We start from the raw sequence: 21,651 nt of genomic DNA, 5'->3' as shown, positions 1-21,651 counted from the left end.
TATATATATATTTTATTATAAAATTTATAGTAGGTTTTACAATAAAATTATTTATTATATATCAGTAAAACCTACCAAATAAATATTAAAATGCTTTTTGTGTAAAAAAAATTAAAATGTTTTCAATTAAAAAATTTTCCTTAAATATTAATAAAAAAGAGGAGAGAGAAATTGAAAAAAAGATGAAATATGCTTTGTATTTCTTTATTTGTCTCAATGTATTTCTCAAGAAGCTAGATCTATTCTAGAAAAAAGGGAAAATTGAAAATGGTTGGTCTTATTTTAAAATTTTTATCATAATTTCCCCCATTTCTTTTGTCTCTTTACTCTTTCTTTCCAAATTGACCAAATAAAATAAACTATATATGTATTTATTATAATAATAAATATTATTATTTATAATCGTCCTATGAATAAAATAAACTACATAGGTAACATGATAACAACTAATGCTATGATATTATCATGCCAGTAAAAAGCACTGTTCACATGGGTTGGGGTGAGATAATAATTAATTATTTGAATTTATAAAATATTAATTAATTAGAATTTTAAAATTTAATCCATTAATTTATGTAATTATGTTTATATATTATATTATAATATATAAAAATATTTGATAAAGTTTGTCACGTGAATGTTTAGATAAAAAAATTTTTTACACATAAACAATACATATTATACATTATTTAAATTTAAATATCAAAATTTTTAAAAATAAAATCTTACTCAAATTATTTATGATTTTTTTAAAAAGTAAAAAATTTCAATAAGTTGTAATAAAAATATAAAACTTAAAAAAATTAATTTTATTTGATTAAAATTTCGCCTATAAATATTTCTTTTTAAATTTAAAATTTTCAAATAAATATTTGTACTTTGATAATTTTCTTTATAATCCTTTATTCTTTTTTTTTTTTGTGAATTCAAAAACAAAAATATCACGTATTATATATTTTCTAAATTCAAAAAAGTTTTATAATCAATTTATTATAATTCGACGTTTTAATTATTATATATATTATATATTTTTTAAATATGTAAATGATTAAATAGTATTAATTTGTATATTTACATAAATTTAAATAAGTAAAAATAATTCTTATATTATACGAGTAATAAATTAATTTATTTTAAATAAGATACAATAAATTTAAAATTCAAGTGACTACAATTTATTTTTTATTCATAATTTTTTTGTAAATAAAATATGAATGAATAAAAAAATTATGGATACATGATATTTTTTTAAAAAGTTTTATTTATAATATATATATATTATCAATGACTTTATCAATTTTCTCAACGAAAAATGTTTATAAAAAAATTAATCTCCAATAATTTTTTATTAATTTCTTATTTCTTTAAAACTTTTTATTTTCTACCCTATGAATGACTCTAGGTCCTAAAGTAAACCCACCTTTGAATAAGAATAACTTAGCCGTATATTTTTGTCTAACATTCTCACTTCTCTAACTAGTGATGTTTCCATTTTAATATTGGGAAAAAAAAAAAAAAACTACATCAATAGTGGAAAACAACCTCTCTTTACTCAAACAAACAATAGATTGCTCTATTTCTTCCTTCTTTTTCTTTTTTTTTTACTCACTTTTTAATTTCCTTTTTTTCAATGATTTTTGCTACGAGTGGGCAAAGTTGATGAGAGTGTGACTTTTCCTCCTTTCATTTATTATTTGTTTGGTATATCAAAATGAAGGGAAAATAAAATAATTAATTGGAAATATGCTTTTTCAATGTTCACATATTTTTTTATGTGTTTGTATATTTTTCATTTTTTGTTATTTTAAATAAAGGAAAATATTAAATTACCAGGCCCCATTAAAAAAAAAAAAGTCATGCTATTGCTGGCCTTAGCCCACCCCTCTATTTTTCTTTTTTTTTTTTTAGACAATTTCTTCAAGCCTTGGCAACCTAATTTTACTTGCCATTCACTCAAAATAAAAGAAAATAATTAACTATGGTTTTGGATATATTATTTATATAATAATATAATATATACTCCACTTTCATTGTGCTTTAAAAAAAAAAAAAAAAAAAGAGAGGAAAAATCATCTAACCACTTTCATTTTTTTTTTAATTTATAATTTTTTATTAATTAGATTCCAACCAAACACAAATATCAATATCTTAACATAGTAAAATAATTAATCATTACAAATAATAATATTTCATTAAAACCCCATTATTGAATTAATTATTTTTTAATATTAAATTCAGACAGACTAAAGTAAAAGTTAAGAACCTAAATTATCTCAACAAAAAAAAAAAAAAAATCTCTTTATTATATCTCATCATTTTCCCTTTTTCAAAATAAAAAAAATAACAGAGCTCAAAATCAAAATCTTTTGCTAATTTTTTCCCTTCTCAAATCTCATTCTATCCTCCAAAAATAATTTACAAAAAATTTCTCAAAAATACAGAAACTCCTTATAACAGAAAAAAAAAAACCAAGTCTTTTATCTCCAAAATCAATTACAAAACCTTCTATTAATATTAAAAACTCTCTTTTCCTGGTTTCGAACTTAAAAGCTGTTCTTTTGCTATTTTGTCTTTTATTTTTTCCTTCAAATTTAACCTTGTTTTTAGTTGTTTGAGCTTAAAATCCAAATTGGTTTTTGATAGAACCTCAAAAAAAGAATTTTAAAAAAAAATAAAGTTTAAGCTTTAACTATGGAGTCAAGAGAAGCTGTAACCACTACTACTACTGCTACTGCTACTGGTGGAGTTACCGTCGTAGGATCCGATGCTCCGTCGGACTACCACATAGCTCCAAGGTCCGAAAAATCGACCCAGAACCTGAACCCGACTTCCGGATCCGTTCCGCCGCCGCTGCCTCCTCCGCAACAGGCGGCGCAAGCAGTTCCGCCGCCGGTTTTGGTGGCAGGGGTGCCAGAGAAGAAGAAAAGGGGAAGACCTAGAAAATATGGACCGGATGGTTCAGTCACTATGGCGCTCTCTCCAAAGCCTATATCAACGGCTGCGCCGTCTCCGGTGATCGACTTCTCCGCCGGGAAGAGAGGGAAAGTGAAGTCGCCGACGTCGTTTTCGAAGACGAAGTATGAGCTGGAGAATTTAGGTAAGAAAAAATTATCCATTTTGGTGGTTACCCGTTTTGAGTTTCAAGTGATTTGGCGGTTGTTTTCATGTTAAAAGTTGAATTCTTTGGTGTTTCATGGTGATGGTTGTTTCATTTTGTTTGTGTTGTTTTAAAGTGTTTTCAGTGTTTAGGGAGAAAGGGGGTAGGTTGGGGATGTTGGTTTTTAAGTCTGTGATAGTGTTGGGTAGAAGTGGGACCTGAGAACTGTGACTAGATGCCCCTAGTTGAGAGATCTCTTGATAAGTGTGTATGTGGTAGTTTTGGAAGGATAGTCAATAGTGAGAGTTTTTATGGGATGGTAATATGGAATGATGGAATCTTCTTGTTATGAGTGTGCTTTGCCACTTGGCAGTTGGCATCCTTTATGGGAAGAAAATTTTGTGGAAGGTACCTGCTTCAGGACACCTGCTCAAGTCTGCCAAGTGATGGTGAAGAGACTTGGATTGGAAACCTGCCTGCTATTTGCTGGCTGATCTTACTGCCAGATGGAGAAGAAGGAAGTTGCTTTTGTGCTTTGGGTTATTGAGTTTGGATTTACGTTCCTGGTTGTTGGTTTTTTGGAATAATAACTCGTAAGCTTTTGATATTTTGTGGCTATACGTCAGTTGTGTGATTGTTTTACCATGTGGGTAAGGTTGAATATCCGGGGCTTCAGTTTTGATTATTTGCATCTACTTTCTTTTATTTCTGCTGTGCTCATATCTTTTTAGTTGAGTTTTTGAACCTAAAGTTTAAGTGACGAATATATTAGCATATGTATCATTAATGTTAGTTTAATTCTCTAGTTGGTCCTCCCATTGCTTCAGTAGTAGGGCACATAGATCGAGTGCTGCCATGTCATTTATATGCAAAGCAAGCAACTTCTTGGTGTTATTGTACACCGTTTTTTGGAATATCAAATTGCAACTGCATATGTTTCATGAATTCCTCGGGATGTTTATTATTGCCGCTTAGGATCTGAGCTAGGCAATGGCCTTTGAGACATCAATGCTTGTTGTAGTTGGTTTTGCATTTGATTAAAACGTGCTGATCATGATACTTTCTTGCAAACTTCCTTTTATGCATTTTAAGGACATAGGATTTCCTTTTTAATGCGTGCATGGCCGAAGGAGATCTCGAGATTTCTTTTGTATAATTTTAGTTTCTATTACACCAATTTTTCTCTACATTGTTTCATTTTCTATTACACCATTCTCCTTTCCCTTTTCATTTAATCTGACTCTGTTCTCTCGAAGTATGCCTTATCTGCGTCCACTTCAAATAATTATTCTTTGTAATAAATGTAAGCTGAAAAGGAAAATTTGAGATGGCATCATTATTTTAGTGGTTTCTCATACAACCTCTGTATAAAGAAAGAAAGTTTGTTGGATATCTACTACCAACAGTATCAATAATATTAAGAATAATTTGTGGTTTTATGTTTTAAACCTTTTGAGTGCTTACCATTGAGGTCCCTGATTATTTGTTTATAGGAATGATGAGCTTAATAAGGTGTTCGAAAGTCTAAATTTCCTAAAATTTGATGTGTTTAATTTTCCAGTTTGCTTTATGCTGTGTTTGCAATTGTCTTTTTGATGATGGAAGATCTCTTGCAGAGAGAGAACTCCTACTTCCAGTTGCTGATTTTTTAGGACTTTGCTCTTTGTAGGTGAATGGGTTGCATGCTCTGTTGGGGCTAATTTTACACCGCATATCATCACTGTTAATGCTGGTGAGGTATGTTGTAAGCATAACTGTTATCTTGAACTGGACTTACATTTTGCATTAAGGTTGCATGGTATTATAATTGGCATGAATGCAAAAATTCCATAATTTCATTGCTGGAAAAAAAATGGTTTGAGAATACTGTTTTATTCCAATGTTTAGCTAATATTAAGAACAAAGTTATTTAATACGTTGGTGATTTTCTTTTTGGTTGTTTTAGGATGTCACAATGAAGATTATATCATTTTCTCAACAAGGGCCTCGAGCTATATGCATTCTTTCTGCAAATGGCGTGATCTCAAGTGTCACTCTTCGTCAACCTGATTCTTCTGGGGGTACATTGACATATGAGGTAATGCTCTATTTCTCTTTAATTCTAGATTAGTTATGATGACACTTTTGAATTATATGGGTCTTAAGCATGGATGCTTATTCTATGATTCTATGCTTGTGCCTTTACAGTTGTTCATTCCCTTTGAAAGTTGAATTGTTTGTGAAAACATAAAATTTATTTGTAGTTTAATGCTTAACACTGTAATGAATGATGACTAAATCCCTGTGTTTTCAGAAAATTTCTTGATCCACATTTGTGAGCTGTTGCATGAACATCCTACTTATGCACATGTGCTATGCACAAACGAGTGAATAACCAATTTGTTGGAGCTATGTCATGCACTTTTCTTTTCATTTATATTCCCTTATGGAGTTAAAATATCATCTGAGCATTCCTTTTCAAATATTGCATGTATTCAGGATATAATATCCCTTTGAAGGTCCACATATAAAAAGATTAAAATTTCCAGCCAGATCACCAATAATAACCTTACTTTTACTCACCTAAGTTGCAATATATAGCCCCCTCTTCATAATAATTCTAGATCAACTCTGGTGTTCATCAATCCTTTTTCTTTAAGTTCTTAGAACTGTTTTATCTACATAGGGACATGAAATTGGTATACAGCTTGAAAATAAATTGCTTGATCTTTTGTGTTTTTGCTAGCAAAAAACACTGCAAAATCAGAGATCAAGAAACAGCATTTGTGACCTGAGCTATTAAAAATATATATACTAGCTAATTCTATTTGTGCTAAGCTGTGTTTCTTGAAATAGCCATAACCTTTTTTTTTGGCAAATATATGCTATCCCTACTACTTAGAATAATTGTTTCAAGACATCTGGCTTGAAATGAAAGGACGTAGTCATCCTTTGCAAATTGTTTTAGTGTGAGTTGTAAGAATCAATGATAGGCTTGTGCTGCTTCTGCCGAGGCTTCATTAGTGCAGTTTTCTTTACTGTTAGTCTTAAGTCAAGGGGTAATTTGTTAAAAATGTGAAGCATTAGTGGTAAAATAAATATTAACCAATGAGTGTGGCTAAATGAGGTCATTGGAAATGTAGCTGCCTGAAGAAAATGCATGTTTACTGTAATCCTATGGGGTTTATATACTTTCCTTAACCTGCCTATTTCTGGGGTGAAGTTTACTTGTTTATTTTATCATTCATCAGCGGACATCCCATATCTTGTCAAATTTGTTGCAGGGTCGTTTTGAGATACTGTCATTGTCTGGTTCATTCATGCCCAATGATAGCGGAGGAACAAGAAGCAGATCTGGTGGGATGAGTGTTTCCTTAGCAAGTCCAGATGGGCGTGTAGTAGGTGGTGGAGTTGCCGGTCTCCTGGTAGCTGCTAGCCCTGTACAGGTTTGGCTTCTGTTTTGTCAGTGCCACTCACTTCCCTGTTTTTCTTTTATCTCCCTCTGTTGTTTTCCCCTCTTTTGGGGCTTTACAACTTCCTTTTAACCAAATGATTACCTCAAACGGTGAATACAGAGCTTCTAAATTTCTTAGTTTCGGTTGTTTTGAACCAGGTTGTGGTGGGAAGTTTTCTGGCAGGGAACCAGCATGAGCAGAAGCCTAAGAAACAGAAGCACGAGTCCATATCAGTTGCCACACCAATGGCTGCTATTCCCGTTTCTAGTGCTGATCCCATTTCAAATATCGCCTCATCCTTCCAAGGTGATAGTTGGCCTTCATTGCCGTCAGATTCAAGGAATAAGCCCACTGACATTAACGTATCCTTGCCTGGAGGCTAATCTAAATTTCCATACCTTATTATGCAGTATAAGGTTTGATACTGACAGCACTGGCAATCAATCGAAATACAATTGATGAATCTCATTCTCACCTCTTCTTGTTGTTTCATGTGTAAGCTTATGGACTTCTCACAAGTACCGGCATGTTCATTTTCACCTGGGTTTTTACCCTATTTATTTTCACCAGTAGTTTAGTTTCAGTCAGCTGATTAGATAGGCTTCTGCATCTGTTGTGTCATGTAGAATATTTCCAATGTAATGTTTACTGAGAGAGTTGGCCTTTCTTCGAAGTCATGGATTGTGATTTAGGAAACCATTGTCTTTTGAACATCTCAACTTCATTGATAATGGCTTGTTTATGTAAGCTTTCAGCTATGCAGTCTAGCATTTTGATGGATTGAACATTGGATTATCAACATAACACTCTATGAATAGATCATACTGCTGTTCACGATAATCTCTAAATTAACTAAACTTGCTTTTTTTGACCAAGCCTAGCTACTATGAAGAAGAAAATCGAAGTAGCGTTTAATTAGGTTTATGATTGGATTAAACATTTTAAATCACTGTCCCGATCAATCTCAGTAAAGACTTGATATAAAGGAAAACCATCCTAAATATTTTATGTAACCTGCCTTTCACTCTAAAGTTTTTCCAACATTTTTGAAGAATCTAGACAAGCAATTTCGTTTTCATTCAATATATTTGGTGCTAACGGCAGCATATCAATAGGTAAAAGAAGTGGGAAAAAATAATTGGCAGAGCAACAAATCAGAAAGAAATTTTGGCTCAAATTATACATAGAAACAAATCACCTTAAAGTATCTCTATATATAGAAAGAAATCCATCTCACCAACATCACAAGATTGAACACAAAAACTGCCATATAATAACTCTCCTTTGCTCGTTCTAAAATTTTAGTTCCATATTTTGCATTTCACAGTGACATCTAATTTTCTTTGAGCAAAGCCTTGTGCTCATGAAGATACTTGAGATCGTTTCAATCTTACTGTTTCTTTCATTCCTAGGAACCATTTTAAATCTTCTCTTATTCGATTTGTCACCATCATTCTCTAATGTTCACTGCTACTTCGATGATTTTTGCGTCAGTTTATAGTCGAAGCTGGGTTGATGTTCATTGCCTTCCAAATGATCATAGCCACTATGCTTCATGAGAGATCTAGTCTGTCATCTAATGAAAATCTGATTGGTACGTATCCTATGAATTATGTCTCCTGAAACAGAAGGAAGGGAAAGAAGATAGCAGCAACGACAATGGAGAGTTTTCAAAGCAGGAAATGAAGCAAGAGGCAGTAGAAGATAAAACATGTGGTATTAAAGAGAATGATGATTGTCCAAAAGATGATGAAGAGAAAAGAAATGAATCTGAGAATAATGGTGTTTCAGGCAATAATGTGAATGTTGGAAGGTCATAGTCTTTATAAAAATCTTTCGGGGCATGAAATGAAGAAAAGGGTCGAACAAGAGAATGATGATAGTCGTGTAGAAGATGGTGAAGAAAACGGTGGAAGCGGGGAGGATGAAGATGTCAAAATTTTGGAGACGAGGATTGAGGAATTTGTTGCCAGGAGTCGGCAGTTGCTAGAGGAGAAGTTGAACCTTTTGGCTATTGTTAATGACAGCTCATATTATTTGAATCGGGTGACTGACGCCCAACAAAGAAAAGTAATGTCAAGAACTTAAAGGCCGAAGAATGCAAATAAAATCAGTAAAAAGCAACGGCTGCAGACCATCCGGAGGCTGATGGAGAACATGCAAACCAAGGCCAAGATGATCAAAATGCGTTGCCATCCAATCAGCACAAACATTTGCCATACAACACTGCCCTGGGTTTCTGGTAGTCATCAGGAATGAATTAAGGAAAGCAACTCATTGCACCAAACACCTATGACTCTGAGGACTCTCCAAAACTGGAAAAACGTGGCATGAGAATTGTATAGTTCAATGTATGTTAGGATTAACGTTGAATATGTACAAAAACAAATATGTTATTAATAGGACGGAGTCAGCAAATTCTTTACTAGGCTTTAAATGTATATCTTCTAATAGATCATTTTAGAGGGTAGATTCATATATATGAAATTATGAATTATCTGTAACTTCTCTGGAATGTAAAAATTCATGGTATAATTGAGTTGTCTGTGGATTTGGAATTGATTGCTTGCCAGGCAACAGCAGCTGTTTGTTTTGAATTACAAATTCATTAATGAATTTACTTTTTAGTATGGCCAGCAAGAAATAAATTAATGTCAATTTCTCAAAGCTAATCATATAACTTCCCTGGAAAAAAAAAAAAAACTATCAGTAATTCGAGTAGGACCAGTTCTACGACCACTTTCTAGGTTGGACTAAAGCAAAATAAGCATTTTTTTTTTGCCATCCCGATTGGTAACCGAGGATGTTGCAGTTTAAAAAATCTGGGAGGGTAAGGCTTGTGTGGGTTGAGATTTAAACTTCGAATTCACATGAGATTCGGATATTTATTCATTCAACGTTTCAGATCAATTTTTCTGTCACGATTTATACCCTTGTGAGGTATTATCCGTTCTGATTCTCTGGTTTTACAGTTTTATCTTACAAAAGACGTTTCATAAGAAAGAAGTGATGTAAACTCTTTTATACTCCAGTGAACATCCTATTATATTCGATGTGAGATTCAAGACTCTTTTTTAGGTCTGTAACATTCTCTTCCACCCAATTTTGTGACGCTCTCGTCGCGGAGGTTGGTCATCCTCCCTACTTCCTTTGAAGAGCTTGGTGTGAATCAAACGGTTTATAGCTGGTTCTCATACCACTTGTCACGGATCGAGACTTAAGCTCCAAATTCGCGCGGCTCCAAGATCCGGACATCTATTCATCCGACATCTCAAATCAACTTTCCTGTCACGATTCACACCCTTATGCGATATTATCTGCTCTGATCTCTTGATTTCACGATTTTATCTTACAAAAAATATCTCATAAAAAAAAAAATATAAACCCCTTTTATATCTCAATAATCTTCTTATTATGTTCTATATAAAATTCAAAACATTTTTATAAATCCGTGATACTTGCAGCAAACTCACGAGTGAACATCAAACAAAAAATATTACCAGATTTGATTCACACTGAAAAGTCAGCTCCTGTCAATGTCAAAAAATTCTCCATGATTTGGCAGGAGGCATTAGTTTTGCAGTTAATTAAAATCAGATGCCAAGTACCCTGATCAAGTTAGCCAATAGTTTTGGTGCTACCTGAAAGCTACGAATCTACTATTAAGGAATGATTAGCTTCAACATTCCGAGACCCTTTCTCTGTTTATTTCTGTTGTCAGCAACCATGTAAATGACTCAGACCTTTTTGGTAGTCTAGCCTTAATAAATCATATATTCCATTTACCTGTTAACTTCAAATCTTCCCCTGATCCAACAATCACACATCATCACAAATTATTTATACCAACTCACCAGTGAAAGTTCTTGTTAATCCCATCTGATGTAATATAAATTCGCTATTTATTTTAAATTTGGTTAGCATAAACCTTTGACTCGTATTTCTGTAGAAGTAGAAAACTTCAAAGAGTTACCAAAGCCTGGGTTTTGGAGTTTTGGTTACTGCAGATTCGAGTCAGGTCCAAAAGTGTGAACTGGCCAAAGCTGGGTTTGGGATTCTAGATTCGGATCAGTTCCACAAATTCCTTCATGCTCAGTACGAAAATCAACCTGAACAATCTAAACTAGCCTTGCAAGAAGCCAAATCTAGATAGTGTGTTAAGACGGGACTTTGGTTTAACTGGGATTGTGGGTTACCAGGTGAAGCATACTGATGCTTTGCGGTCTTAACAGACTAAACAAAAGAAACTTGCCTAGTAACTTCCTGAATATCTTGTCTTTAGCTTGAAAAACAGAACTTCCTCCATTTCTTTCAAACTCATTAGATATATTCTTATAACATACTCCATTAATTTTCAGGGAAATCGCCTCTTCTTTCTATAAACCGACTTAAAAGTTATATAAAATGCAACACTCCAAGCAAAGGGACAATCATGAAAGAATCGAGTTTTTCTATCCGTATACACCTGCATGAAGCTTGTCTTCTCGCCCATACCAGCCCGTATCATTGTCTGTGCAGTTGCCCTTCTGGTCCTGAAATCTTTGTCAACTTCAATTTCTAAATACTGCAATCTTGAATTCTCATACAGTCCACTTTCCCTATTCATATTGCTTAACGCCAAAACTGTTGCCGTCATTGTTGGAAGCCATAACCCATCAATAGATGAATTTGATGGGCTCTTCCCATCCTTGTGCTTATTATATGAAGTGGAAGCAGCTTCCTTTGATAATACCGAAGACTGTAGTGATGTTAGTGTCTTTGAAGATGATATTCGTGGTTCTGATGGTTATCACGAAGATGACGATGATGACATGGATGGCAGTAGGTATGATGAATAAGAATATGATGATGATTTGCAGAAAAGAATCGAATACTTCATTGCGAAAAGGTCAATAATGGCTGGAGGGAAGAGAGGTTAAAATATTGTGAACAGGAACAACCATGGATTGGGTAACTAAACGAGCCAAGTGTTGAGTTCCTAAAACATGAAGACCAGACTGCTTTCATTGTAAACCTTTTGTTTTTAACATTCTCTTTAATGATGCGTCCAATATTAGGGACCATCAGAACTTTGTAAATAAATCCATCCACTCGTTATGTATTTGAGACAGAATCTTCACATAATATAGCTTGTACGTTAATGAAGTTAGCTCTTTCGGAAAACGTCATCAGGATCATTAACTTCAAAGCATTCAGATACAACACTTTCTGTGAAACAACTGTAAATTGAATGATTAATTGTAAAAGTGTTCCAATTAACTTAAGAAACATCAAAAAATTTATAACAGCTATCAGCTCATTTGATGGGGAAATAATAAAGGGCACTAACCGAGGCCTGTTCCTGCATCCTTATGAGGTGCATCTGCCTTGAAATGAGTTGGGCTGGCTATACGATCTATAAGTCCATATTCAAGAGCCTCTTGAGCACTGAAGAGTTTCACCCTACTCAAGTCCTTGTTAATCTGCATGTGCACATCCATTATTAATGCAGTTTCGATACATAAAGGGGAAAGAAAAAAAAATGAACTTTATGCACTAAGAGCAAATGAAAATTCAAAAAGGAAATTTCATGTGAATGGTTTTGTTTAGCGTCTGCAGAATAGCTGTTTAGATATGAATTGCAAAAGGGGAAGCTAGCAATACTCAAACGAATCAAACAGAGAGACATTTTGTTTTTCACTTTTGAGTTTGAGCTGTCAACATACTCACCTTCTCAACGGACTGGCCTGTGTTCTTAGCTAGCTCAGTGATAAGAAGTTTATTTGCTTCGTTAAGAATATCATCAACCTGTCAACATATGATAATTTCATGATCATCAAAATCATAAGACCGAAAAGTATAATATAATTCACCATGATAGCACATAGTCATACCTCACCACGAGCTGCACCAGCTGGAGACTGCAGAGCGATTCTTGAAAGGGGATTTGCAAAGCGATAACCCTTCATGTAGCAGGAAACAAGAAGAGAATGTTTGCAGATTTCAGCTTTAAATAACAGATGCATCACTAAGGCATAAAAGACAATTTCACAATATAGTGGTGGGCTACAGAACAGCAATGATGCACCTATCGTGGGTTATAAAAGCATCCCAATCAAGTTAGGGGGATAGCTTTTTTTGGTTGCTAGCATTACATTCAGACCAACATAAAAGAAAATTTTAGGAATCATTTATAGTCAGCATAACTAAAAAAGTTAGTAAAACTCTTAAAATTTTGAGGGGTAACTCCATGCATCATGCCAGAAGAATTTATATCCTTCAATTGCAGGAATAACACAACAAAGTTTAAAGATTTAGATGGAAGAGAACAGAACCATTACCTTATCCCCAGCTGCAAGAAGGAATCCTGCTAAACTGTAGGCACAGCCTACACAGTGGGTGCCAACAGGACTCTTCAAGCTTTGCATGGTGTCATAGATAGCCAAGCTTGGAGAAAACTGTAAATCAGAGCCAATCCATATCAGATAGTGACCAGAGATAAGAAACTAGAAATATAATAAATTAATATATACATCAGAAAAGGCTTTAAATTTACAAGAAAAAAAAAAAAAACTTACATCTCCTCCAGGACCATTAATGTAAAAATAAAGCCTCTTATTATCATCAATAATATCAAGGTATAACATTATTGCCAATATTTGGTTGCCAAATTCCTCATCTATACGTCGTCCAATGAAGATGATACGCTGTTGGTACTGCATCCAAAGTATGTCATTAGCCTCTGGAAGGCACATAATGGAATTTGAAGCTGGTTAGAAATTACAAGAAAACGAAATATTCATGCAATAATCAAATCTAGGACAGATGCCAAGGTAAATAAATAACAGATTATCAAACCACTTTTGAAATCTGCCAGCGATTAGAAAAATAGCTGGACAGTAAAAGAAGGTTCATAAGAGTTAAAAGAGTCAAACAATGGAACCATCTCCTACATAACATGACCCAAAACAGTATGCATGTCACAATCTGTTTTGTTTTTAACTAGATTCTTCACTCTTATAATGTAAAATTACTTAAGATTACTCACTATGACATTCCATATATCAACCCATTGCCCAGTTCCTTCACCAGGTAAACTATAGGGAACTTTTGGAGTTCCTATAGACATCATCCTTACTCGTGACCTTGTTGGTTTACAATTTCGTGTTCTGCAGACCAAGAAATGCACAATCGTCAAGAGGCTTGAAGAACTAATTGGAAACTTTGAATTCAGAGTTGTCATGTATTATTCCATTGAGACTACATCAGATTAGCCACTCCATTTCCCTAAAAAAAAAAAAAAAAAAAAAACTAGAATACAACAACAATCATGGCAGAAATCACAATCAGGCACGTGTAGCAGATACCAATAGTCATCAAAAAGGTAAAATGTTCAAGGATGCTTAAAGAAGCAAGCTTTGATAATAATAATTAAATAATTAAGCAAGATTAAGCTAATAGCAAGAGATAAATAATAATAATCCAAACGACAGACCAATTACCCGCGTTGGAGGCTCTTATTAACTCTGCCATAGAAGTCTGCACTCAAGTTTGGTCTCCTAGTTGCAAAAAAACCTTTGAAAAATGAAAATTTAGGGGAAAAAAGAGTCAAATTTTAGGGTAGATATATAAAAAAAAATGGTGGGATTAGACTATAGAGTGAAGAAAACCAACAGACAGGCAGATTGAAGCTTCAAACCAAAGTAAAGCTTTGTCCCACAACTGCAAACCAAGAAAAGAAGAAAATACAAAATACCCAAGTCATATACGTATAAAAGTAAACGGTAAATGTATTACACAGAGGAAGAAAGAGAACCAAAGAGAAGGCTGATGAAGATTTGTTTTAAGTGAGGTTGCCATTGTTTTTGCCGGTTTGAAGGAATACGAAAAGAGTTTTATTAGGAAGAAGAAGAAGATTGAGGAAGGTTTGGATTTTAGCAAGGATCTGATGGAACCGTTACTGTTGTAGAAACGTTCACGAACGAATCCCTTCCTGTTGGATTAGATTTTAAAAACAATAAAATGAATAAAAATGAAAAGGGGACCACCAGATAGCCGCCTTTGTAAACTCTGTCCAAGTCCAGACTCCAGAGTTTCTTTACTCTATAACTAGGAGAACAATAAGGGTCGAACTCCAACTACAACTAATTAGTTGTCTTGTTTTTACTTTCTTTATGTTAAAAATTTTTATTGGATTTTAATGAAATAAAAAAAAAAGATTTAAAGCTACCAATAATGTGTGTTAAATTTTTTATTTCAATGATTAAAATTAAAATTTTAATAATATCAAATAAAAATATTGTTTACAATAATAATTACTTCTTTTATTCTTATTCTACAATCTCTTATATACCCAAAAAAAAAAAAAAAAAAACTTCAGTATTCATAAAAAGAATAATCATCATAATATAATTTGGGATTAAGCCAAAAAAGTATGTCGGAATAGCCAAACTTATATTTAAATAGAAAATCCAAATCCAAATATAAAAACGAAAATGGGAAGTCAGCAATAGTTCATATTCATACATAGAAATTTCTTTTATTTTTTTTCCATATCTGAACTCAATTAAAGAAGAAATATATAACAGGAAGACGATGGGATATTAAACTCAAGATGGTTTCTCGTAGGAATTCTGGTCTCTGAACTCAGATATGGCACTTCGTATCATCCCAGCGACGTCAGGTTGCACGAAAAAGTGAGTGCTATCCAAGACATGTATAATAAACTTCTGTGATGCAGGCATCGAAGCATTCAAATTGATGATGAATTGTGCCATGGGAATGTCACTGCAACATGTAATGGAACAAAGTCATTCAGATGCAATGAGTTAGTCATTGAGAAAGGAAAACTAGATAAAGGAGATGATGGGCAATAAATGAAAGGACTTCTCTATGCAACCATTTAAACCATTTTAAACAGACAGGCAAAGAAGTTCTTTCAATTATTGCATCAATGAGAAGTAATCAGTCGCCAAGTGTTATGCAAATAATACAATCACCATGCTATGAACTTTTAGATAGGATGGTTTTACTCTCCATTATATCCTCCAATTTAGTCCAAGGATTCCTAGCACCGAATCAAGGATTTAAAAACAGCACAGTTCTCATAGTTCTGTTTATGTATGTTAGAGCTTTAAAATGAAGCTGATATTGTCATTTAAAATGGGACCTTAAAATATAGTATAGTATTAATATCTTACCAGGAAATGAACAGTCCTTTAGTTGCATTGACCATGGCTAATCAGCAACCTTAAAATCTGCACTGCTACACAGATTGCTACAGAATAATAGAGCAAAACATAGTTGTATTATAGCCATCCATATGTTGCACATTAAGTTAAAAAAAAAAAAAAAAAAGACAAGCACCCACTCAAATGCATCAGACATGAGAACTTTCATTTTAAAATTATAGGGAAGCAAAAGTCAAGATCATTTTCTAATTAAATGAAACCAAGAAGAAGAAACATCACATTGAGCTGCCCCTCAAAAATGAAAAAGAAAGAAGAACAAAAAATAAGGTGAAATTGGATCTATCATGTATCTCCCTATGTGGTTGAGGAACAAGAAAAACCTATATCTCCTGTTTGACATGAAATTTTAAGTAACGCTGGAGGGTATCATTCTAGAGTACAGAAGAAAAGGAACTGAGATTTAGCAATGTCCTTGAACCCAAATTATGCACCACTCCATGTATTTTATTGAAGGAAGAGCTGGACATTCAATATCAACTCACCACCCCCAAACCATATTCTGAGTTTGGTGGCCTCTAAGCTAGCAGTAAATGCCTGATCCTGTCAATGGTGGAAGAATCAATTTGATTCTGTCCAACTACAACCAGGCATCTTCGCCAGCTTCTTCTGTTTCATATTATTTCTCAATCTTCTGGCATCATGCCACCTCCCAACAGAGGTATAAATATTGGCAAGAAGACGATAATAACCAGCTGTACCAGGCTCCAACTCAAAGCAATGGTGAGCTGCAATCTCTCCAGACTCAACATTGTTATGTAAGCTATGTGCAAGAAGCAAAGCACCCCAAACTCCAGTATAAGGCTTCATCAGCATGCTCTTTATAATTTCATATGCATCTTCCAGTCTCCCTGCCCTACCCAAAAGATCAACCATAATTGCATAGTGATCAGTTGAAGGCATAACTCCATTGTCCTTCATAGAATTAAAGCATTGGTAGCCCTCTTCAACCAGGCCAGCATGATTATAGGCAGTTAATAACCCAGTGAAGGTAGCCAAATTTGGTTGAATATGTGCATCCACCATTTTTCGAAACAACATGATGGCATTAACAGCCTTACCATTGATGGCAAATCCCAATATCATTGCACTGTAAGCAACCACATCCTTCTTTCCCAGACCATGATAGAGGTTATATGCCTTATCTATATTCCCACACTTCGAATACAAATCAATTAAAGCTGTAGCAATATGATCATACATTTTGATTCCAAGCTTATTTATGTACAACTCAATCCATGAACCAAATCTTGATCCTTCTAGTTGTGAACAAGCAGATATAACACTTGCCAAAGTTAGCCCATCTGGCTGGATACTAACACCTGCTTTAAGCATCTCATCAAACAACTTTTGGGCTTCCTTTGATTGGCTGTTTTGAGCATAGCAAGATATCATGGCATTAAAGCATTAAAGGCTAAATGATCTTTCTCATGCATTTTATAAAAGAGTTAACATGCAGACTCGACATCCCCACATTTAGAGTACCCAGCAATCATTGTCATCCAAGTAACATTATTTCTTTGATGCATAATGTCAAAAAATCTCCGAGCTGATTCTATACTTCCATGTTCCACATAACCACTAATCATAGTATTCCAAGAAGCCAAGTTTTTCTTAGGCATCCGCTGAAAAAATGAAAGTGCCTGACCCATATTTCCCATTTTTGCATACCCTGATAGAATTGAATTCCAAGATATAACATCTTTCTTTGGAATCTCATCAAAAACCCTCTGAGCCTCTCCTAAATTCCCAGCTTTTAAGTACCCAGATAAAATCGAATTTGATGAGACCACATTTTTCTCACACATCTCATCAAAAACCCTTTTTGCAGTATCCACATCACCCAGTTTCGTATACAAATCCACAAGAGCTGTTTGCACAAAAACACAGTTGCAAACCCCATATTTACGAACCTGAGCATGGATAGAAATTCCACCCGTTTTACTCTCAGTCCTGGCACACGCTCTTAAAGCAGATGATATGGCATGTGTGGGTGGGTACCTTCCTAGCTTATGCATCTTAACATAAAGAGAAAAAGCTTCTTCAAACTGCCCATGCAGGGATAAAAACCTTACCGTGCAACCCCACCAAAAAGCATCTGGCTTTTGCAAATGGTAAAGGATTTGTTGCACATATAGGATAACACTTGTAAAGTAGTTACTAGTTGACAGAAGGAACTGATGAACCAAGATCATCTGTAGGTGGCTAAGACTGCTAATATGGATTTGAGCATGAATTTGTTTCGCCTGTTTGATAGTTAGCTGGTTATTTAAGAAGCTCTTTAGCCTAAGAGCCAATATTTAATATACAAGGTTGATTAAAATGGGCACAATTCAAATCACTTGGATTTGAAATTTTAACTCCTAAAAGTTCCAAACAAGTAAAAAGATCCTAAATATGTTTTTCCTATCCTTATGAGACCAAAAATACTGAAATATCCAAATGTTTCACAGTTTCACTTCAATCTATAGTCTGTTGCAGTGATACTTTTCAGCAGATTGTTCGATGAATCATCAAGATAACTCTAATAAAAGGTCACACTTCAAAATCAATGTAAATTAAAAATTTTCCTTTCACACTTTAGAAAGCGATGAAACCCCTTTCTAATAGCCAGAAAAGAAAATCCCCAAAGTGAACAACAGTAAAAAATCAAAGCACTTTGATTTGTAACAAATAGAAACCCAATTTTCAAACAGATTATAAGAACGCTTTTCCGACCAAAGAACGTCGGATTCTAAAAATCAAGTCTTCAACAAGACGTACCTGAAAAATGACAGAATGGAAAGACCGGTTTTGAAGCTGAGGCAGCGAAATTTGCTTCGTTTTAAAACTGGTTTGAAACCTTAAATAAGAAATACAACGCGTCTGACGGTTTTGTCGTGTCGGGTCGAGTTAACCCGCTTCTTTCACCTCATAACCCAATTTTTATTGGTAAATAAGTGCTATGTTCGACTTCATAAATGAAACATAGTATTTCACAACCTGGTTGAAGGTTATTTTGATTTCAGTTGTGTTCTTCTTTTTTTATCGTATAAATTGATTATCCTTTAAATCAATTGATATGTTATTGAAATTGATACTTAAAAATTACAAATTCAAAAAAACTCATACGTGTAATGTCTTTTTCTAAGTAATAAGATAGAAAAAATTTAAAAGTAAATTAAAAATTTTAAAAAATATCGAAAAGGAATACAAGGACAATCCAGGTTTAAGCATGTCACGCTAAAATCCTTAATGGGAAGAAGTAACAGGCAGAAAGAGAATTTCTAAAGAAAAGGAATGCTATATTTTTTTCCTTGCTGAATAAGGATTTGTGAAAGCTCATTGTTTGAGCAAATCCAAGCACGAGGCAAACTGAATGCCTAGGAAACAAATTTCAGATGCCTGAAAAATATATTGAACTAAAATCAAGTGAAATTCTCACAATCATACAACCTTGGGATTGATGCTATATCAGTTACAATAGACCCAAGCTGAAATATGATAGGGAAAAAAGAGCCATGTTAACGGCCAATGCATGGCAGCAGTTGAGAGCAAGAAATACTTCAAGTTGAGAAAGCCACATCTCCAGTTAATCATCTGCATCTTCTATCGCAGACCAGATCATCCTAACAAATACATATAAAAGTTCCCATGTCAGTGGCTACTAAAAATAAAAGCAACATTTTTAGAGGGAGCAACCTTTGTATAATAAAGAAAAAAAATACCAGAACACGGCAAAAAAAAGGAGAACAACGAGGTAGGCAAGTTTAAAAAGACGTTGCTTCTTCTCCCGATGAAGCAAGTTAAATATCTCTGTGACATCTACCAGGTGCTGTTTCCGTGTGTAACTGATAAGAACAGAAAGTTAGCAAATTAGCCGAAGAAGTAAATTTCATATGCTCTGATCCATGATTATGCAAGACATCCAAGACTCTTGCGTGCAATCTTCAATAACTAGAGAGCAAAGAAAGCTAAATTGACCGATAATGCAATTCTCAAAACCATCTAACTTGGCAGATGCGATAATATTGTTCAGAACATCTGATAATTGTTTGTTACAAAATTAAATTGAAAGTCATTAAATGCCTATTTCCATCCAAGCAATCATCTCCTCCCCTCCGTTCTATTCTTTTTTTTCTCTTTGGAAGATCACTAAAGCATTCCATTGTTTCCCTCTATTGATAAAACATTGCCCATGCATATTACACTCATAAGCTTATTCAAAATTTACTCTACAATTAATGATTCATAGCATGAGTCTCTAACCTGAGAGAGGGCAAAACAAAGCCGAAGTAAACAAAGCAAACGATAAACTATTTGTCAATACTCATATTCACTTCAAGTAGGTAGGATTCTGGCAAAGTGTATGCATATAGCAAAATTTCCATTGTCATAAAGTTTGAATGCTACCTATATTAAGTTATTAACTATCCATTGATGCTTAGAAGCTATAAATCTTAAGAGCCATAAGGCCCACAACTCATCATTCACATTATCCAACAAGCTCTTGGAACTAAATAGAATGGATCAACCAGACAAAGATTGTGAAAACTATCATTTGACATGTTCCTCGAAACAGACTACTCTAACAATAAGAAGTCTAAGAAGATGAAAGAAAAACTTACAGTCTCACATTGTAGTATAAATATGGAGCACATAACAGTGACATGACCCAATGCCCCGATGATAGATACAAAAAACATAAAAATCCTTGTAGGATAAATTCCGGCAAGACCACTTTGTTTATCCGTGATGAAGAGTCATAAGGATTGATGTAATCAAACTCTAAATCAGCCAAGCACATGAGCTGCAGTAAAATTATCAAGCTGTTAAATTCCATTCCCATTCTTATATAACCAGAACAATCTACAGATGAACAATAACATTAATAATGAGCTAAGCACCGCATAGATTTATTTTTTCAAACTTCATTTTATGTTTAAAATCCAAAACAGAGGCCCAAACCATAGAATTCAGTCCCCCAAATCAAAGGGCAGCGGGATGACTATTCTAGGAATCAGCATTTCAACCCCAGATTCTTCTCTGAAAATTCACGAAGATATCAATGCCAGTTCCCACACCATTTTTACAACAAAATTCAAAACACCCAGATAAATGGACTCCAAAAATACTATTTCTTCTCTCTTTTTCTCAACACCAAGACATTTTTCTAGCATTTATTAAGCAATTTACTTGCAAATAAAATGAAGAATCAATTAAATCATCACTACCCACAAAGCCAATAGCAAAGCATCGTATAATTCTAACCAAAAAGAAGGGATGTAAACAAAAATAAAAGCAGACCCAGAAACGAAAAAACAAAGAAAAACAAGGATTCTAGGGTTTAAGAGAGAATTGACCTGATAAACAATGAGAACGATAAGGGCAATGAGGATGAAGAAAGAAATAAGCCATATGAAGAGATCTTCCATGCCTCTCTTCCTCTCCCTCTCTTCCTATCTCTTCTCTTTTGCTTCGTTGACAAGAGGAGGAAGCGCGCACGACAGCAGGGGCAAGACAGGATTTTGGTTGCGCCAGGTGAAGAAAGCCCACGTTTTCCCTCTGTTTCTTATAGTACAACGAAGAGAAGATGAGGAATGAAGGAATGTTGAAACACTCTGAAGACTTCAGGCTTTTTTAACCCCTTTAGTACCTTTCACTGTTTACTTCGAGTAACATTTGGGAAAAAAATAAATAAAAATACTCCTACGGTACTACACTCCTACTATAATACAATTTGTTAATGTTAAATTATTTAATAAATAAATGGTTGATTTGTTTTTTTATTACCTAATTCTCACCAGAAAAAATTATAGAAATTAATGATTTTGACCAAAATTATTAGAAAAACACATTATCAGATTTTTTATAGAAAAAGTTGCGATTTAAAAATGAAAAAAAAAGTAATTTT

The 21,651-nt window shown here is 33.9% G+C and overlaps 4 protein-coding genes and 1 pseudogene across 5 annotated transcripts; 1 reads left to right on the top strand and 4 right to left on the bottom strand.

The window, feature by feature from the left end:
• Positions 1 to 2,336: 2,336 nt before the first annotated feature.
• On the top strand, positions 2,337 to 7,316 carry LOC111305792 (AT-hook motif nuclear-localized protein 1-like). Its single transcript, XM_022903597.2, has 5 exons — positions 2,337 to 3,097; positions 4,767 to 4,834; positions 5,043 to 5,174; positions 6,361 to 6,522; positions 6,690 to 7,316. The coding sequence occupies exons 1-5, from the start codon at positions 2,692 to 2,694 to the stop codon at positions 6,912 to 6,914; spliced, it is 993 nt and encodes a 330-aa protein (XP_022759332.2). The 5' UTR covers positions 2,337 to 2,691; the 3' UTR covers positions 6,915 to 7,316.
• A 4,368-nt stretch (positions 7,317 to 11,684) lies between these two features.
• Positions 11,685 to 14,535, bottom strand: LOC111305782 (ATP-dependent Clp protease proteolytic subunit-related protein 2, chloroplastic-like). Of its 2 annotated transcripts, none has more exons than XM_089765450.1 (9): positions 14,327 to 14,535; positions 14,185 to 14,232; positions 14,013 to 14,069; positions 13,559 to 13,679; positions 13,089 to 13,226; positions 12,852 to 12,968; positions 12,405 to 12,473; positions 12,241 to 12,318; positions 11,685 to 11,993 (listed from the first exon to the last, which is right to left on the bottom strand). In XM_089765450.1, the coding sequence occupies exons 1-9, from the start codon at positions 14,368 to 14,370 to the stop codon at positions 11,856 to 11,858; spliced, it is 810 nt and encodes a 269-aa protein (XP_089621576.1). In that variant the 5' UTR covers positions 14,371 to 14,535; the 3' UTR covers positions 11,685 to 11,855. The 2 variants fall into 2 exon arrangements, with proteins under 2 accessions (XP_089621576.1, XP_089621575.1); XM_089765449.1 differs by having other exon boundaries at positions 14,013 to 14,085; positions 14,189 to 14,232; positions 14,327 to 14,531.
• A 408-nt stretch (positions 14,536 to 14,943) lies between these two features.
• Positions 14,944 to 18,681, bottom strand: LOC111305776 (Nucleotide excision repair, TFIIH, subunit TTDA). Its single transcript, XM_022903565.2, has 3 exons — positions 18,522 to 18,681; positions 15,711 to 15,787; positions 14,944 to 15,297 (listed from the first exon to the last, which is right to left on the bottom strand). Exons 2-3 carry the CDS (start codon positions 15,743 to 15,745, stop codon positions 15,120 to 15,122), a joined length of 213 nt encoding a protein of 70 aa, XP_022759300.1. The 5' UTR covers positions 15,746 to 15,787; positions 18,522 to 18,681; the 3' UTR covers positions 14,944 to 15,119.
• On the bottom strand, positions 15,886 to 18,058 carry LOC111305760 (pentatricopeptide repeat-containing protein At4g22760 pseudogene; annotated as a pseudogene).
• Positions 18,682 to 19,021: 340 nt separating the features above from the next.
• LOC111305769 (protein cornichon homolog 4-like) lies at positions 19,022 to 21,362 on the bottom strand. The gene is made up of 4 exons (XM_022903552.2): positions 21,101 to 21,362; positions 20,366 to 20,547; positions 19,466 to 19,588; positions 19,022 to 19,366 (listed from the first exon to the last, which is right to left on the bottom strand). The coding sequence occupies exons 1-4, from the start codon at positions 21,170 to 21,172 to the stop codon at positions 19,330 to 19,332; spliced, it is 414 nt and encodes a 137-aa protein (XP_022759287.1). The 5' UTR covers positions 21,173 to 21,362; the 3' UTR covers positions 19,022 to 19,329.
• Between the last annotated feature and the right edge of the window lie 289 nt (positions 21,363 to 21,651).

This window comes from Durio zibethinus, chromosome 9 (assembly GCF_047325235.1).
Source record: "Durio zibethinus cultivar Kanyao isolate XHJ-2024 chromosome 9, ASM4732523v1, whole genome shotgun sequence".
In the NCBI taxonomy this organism is placed as follows: Eukaryota; Viridiplantae; Streptophyta; class Magnoliopsida; order Malvales; family Malvaceae; genus Durio; species Durio zibethinus.
The sequence above is the reverse complement of the archived record's forward strand: the minus strand, read 5'-3'. Positions and strand labels throughout refer to the sequence as shown.

Bases quoted from the DNA above. Each gene is read 5' to 3' on its own strand.
- LOC111305769 (XM_022903552.2), bottom strand. From the start codon at position 21,172: ATGGAAGATCTCTTCATATGGCTTATTTCTTTCTTCATCCTCATTGCC. The intron at 19,589-20,365 runs GTAAGTTTTTCT...TGTTCTTATCAG, and splicing joins TTATACTACAATGTGAGACT to TTACACACGGAAACAGCACC. The intron at 19,367-19,465 runs GTATTTTTTTTC...TGTATTTGTTAG, and splicing joins CTTTTTTTTGCCGTGTTCTG to GATGATCTGGTCTGCGATAG.
- LOC111305776 (XM_022903565.2), bottom strand. From the start codon at position 15,745: ATGGTCAATGCAACTAAAGGACTGTTCATTTCCTG. The intron at 15,298-15,710 runs GTAAGATATTAA...TACATGTTGCAG, and splicing joins AAAGGACTGTTCATTTCCTG to TGACATTCCCATGGCACAAT.
- LOC111305792 (XM_022903597.2), top strand. From the start codon at position 2,692: ATGGAGTCAAGAGAAGCTGTAACCACTACTACTACTGCTACTGCTACT. The intron at 4,835-5,042 runs GTATGTTGTAAG...TGGTTGTTTTAG, and splicing joins TCACTGTTAATGCTGGTGAG to GATGTCACAATGAAGATTAT. The intron at 6,523-6,689 runs GTTTGGCTTCTG...GTTTTGAACCAG, and splicing joins TAGCTGCTAGCCCTGTACAG to GTTGTGGTGGGAAGTTTTCT.
- LOC111305782 (XM_089765449.1), bottom strand. From the start codon at position 14,370: ATGGCAACCTCACTTAAAACAAATCTTCATCAGCCTTCTCTTTG. The intron at 14,233-14,326 runs GTTCTCTTTCTT...CTTGGTTTGCAG, and splicing joins CTTCATCAGCCTTCTCTTTG to TTGTGGGACAAAGCTTTACT. The intron at 13,227-13,558 runs GTGAGTAATCTT...CTTTGGATGCAG, and splicing joins TTGATATATGGAATGTCATA to TACCAACAGCGTATCATCTT.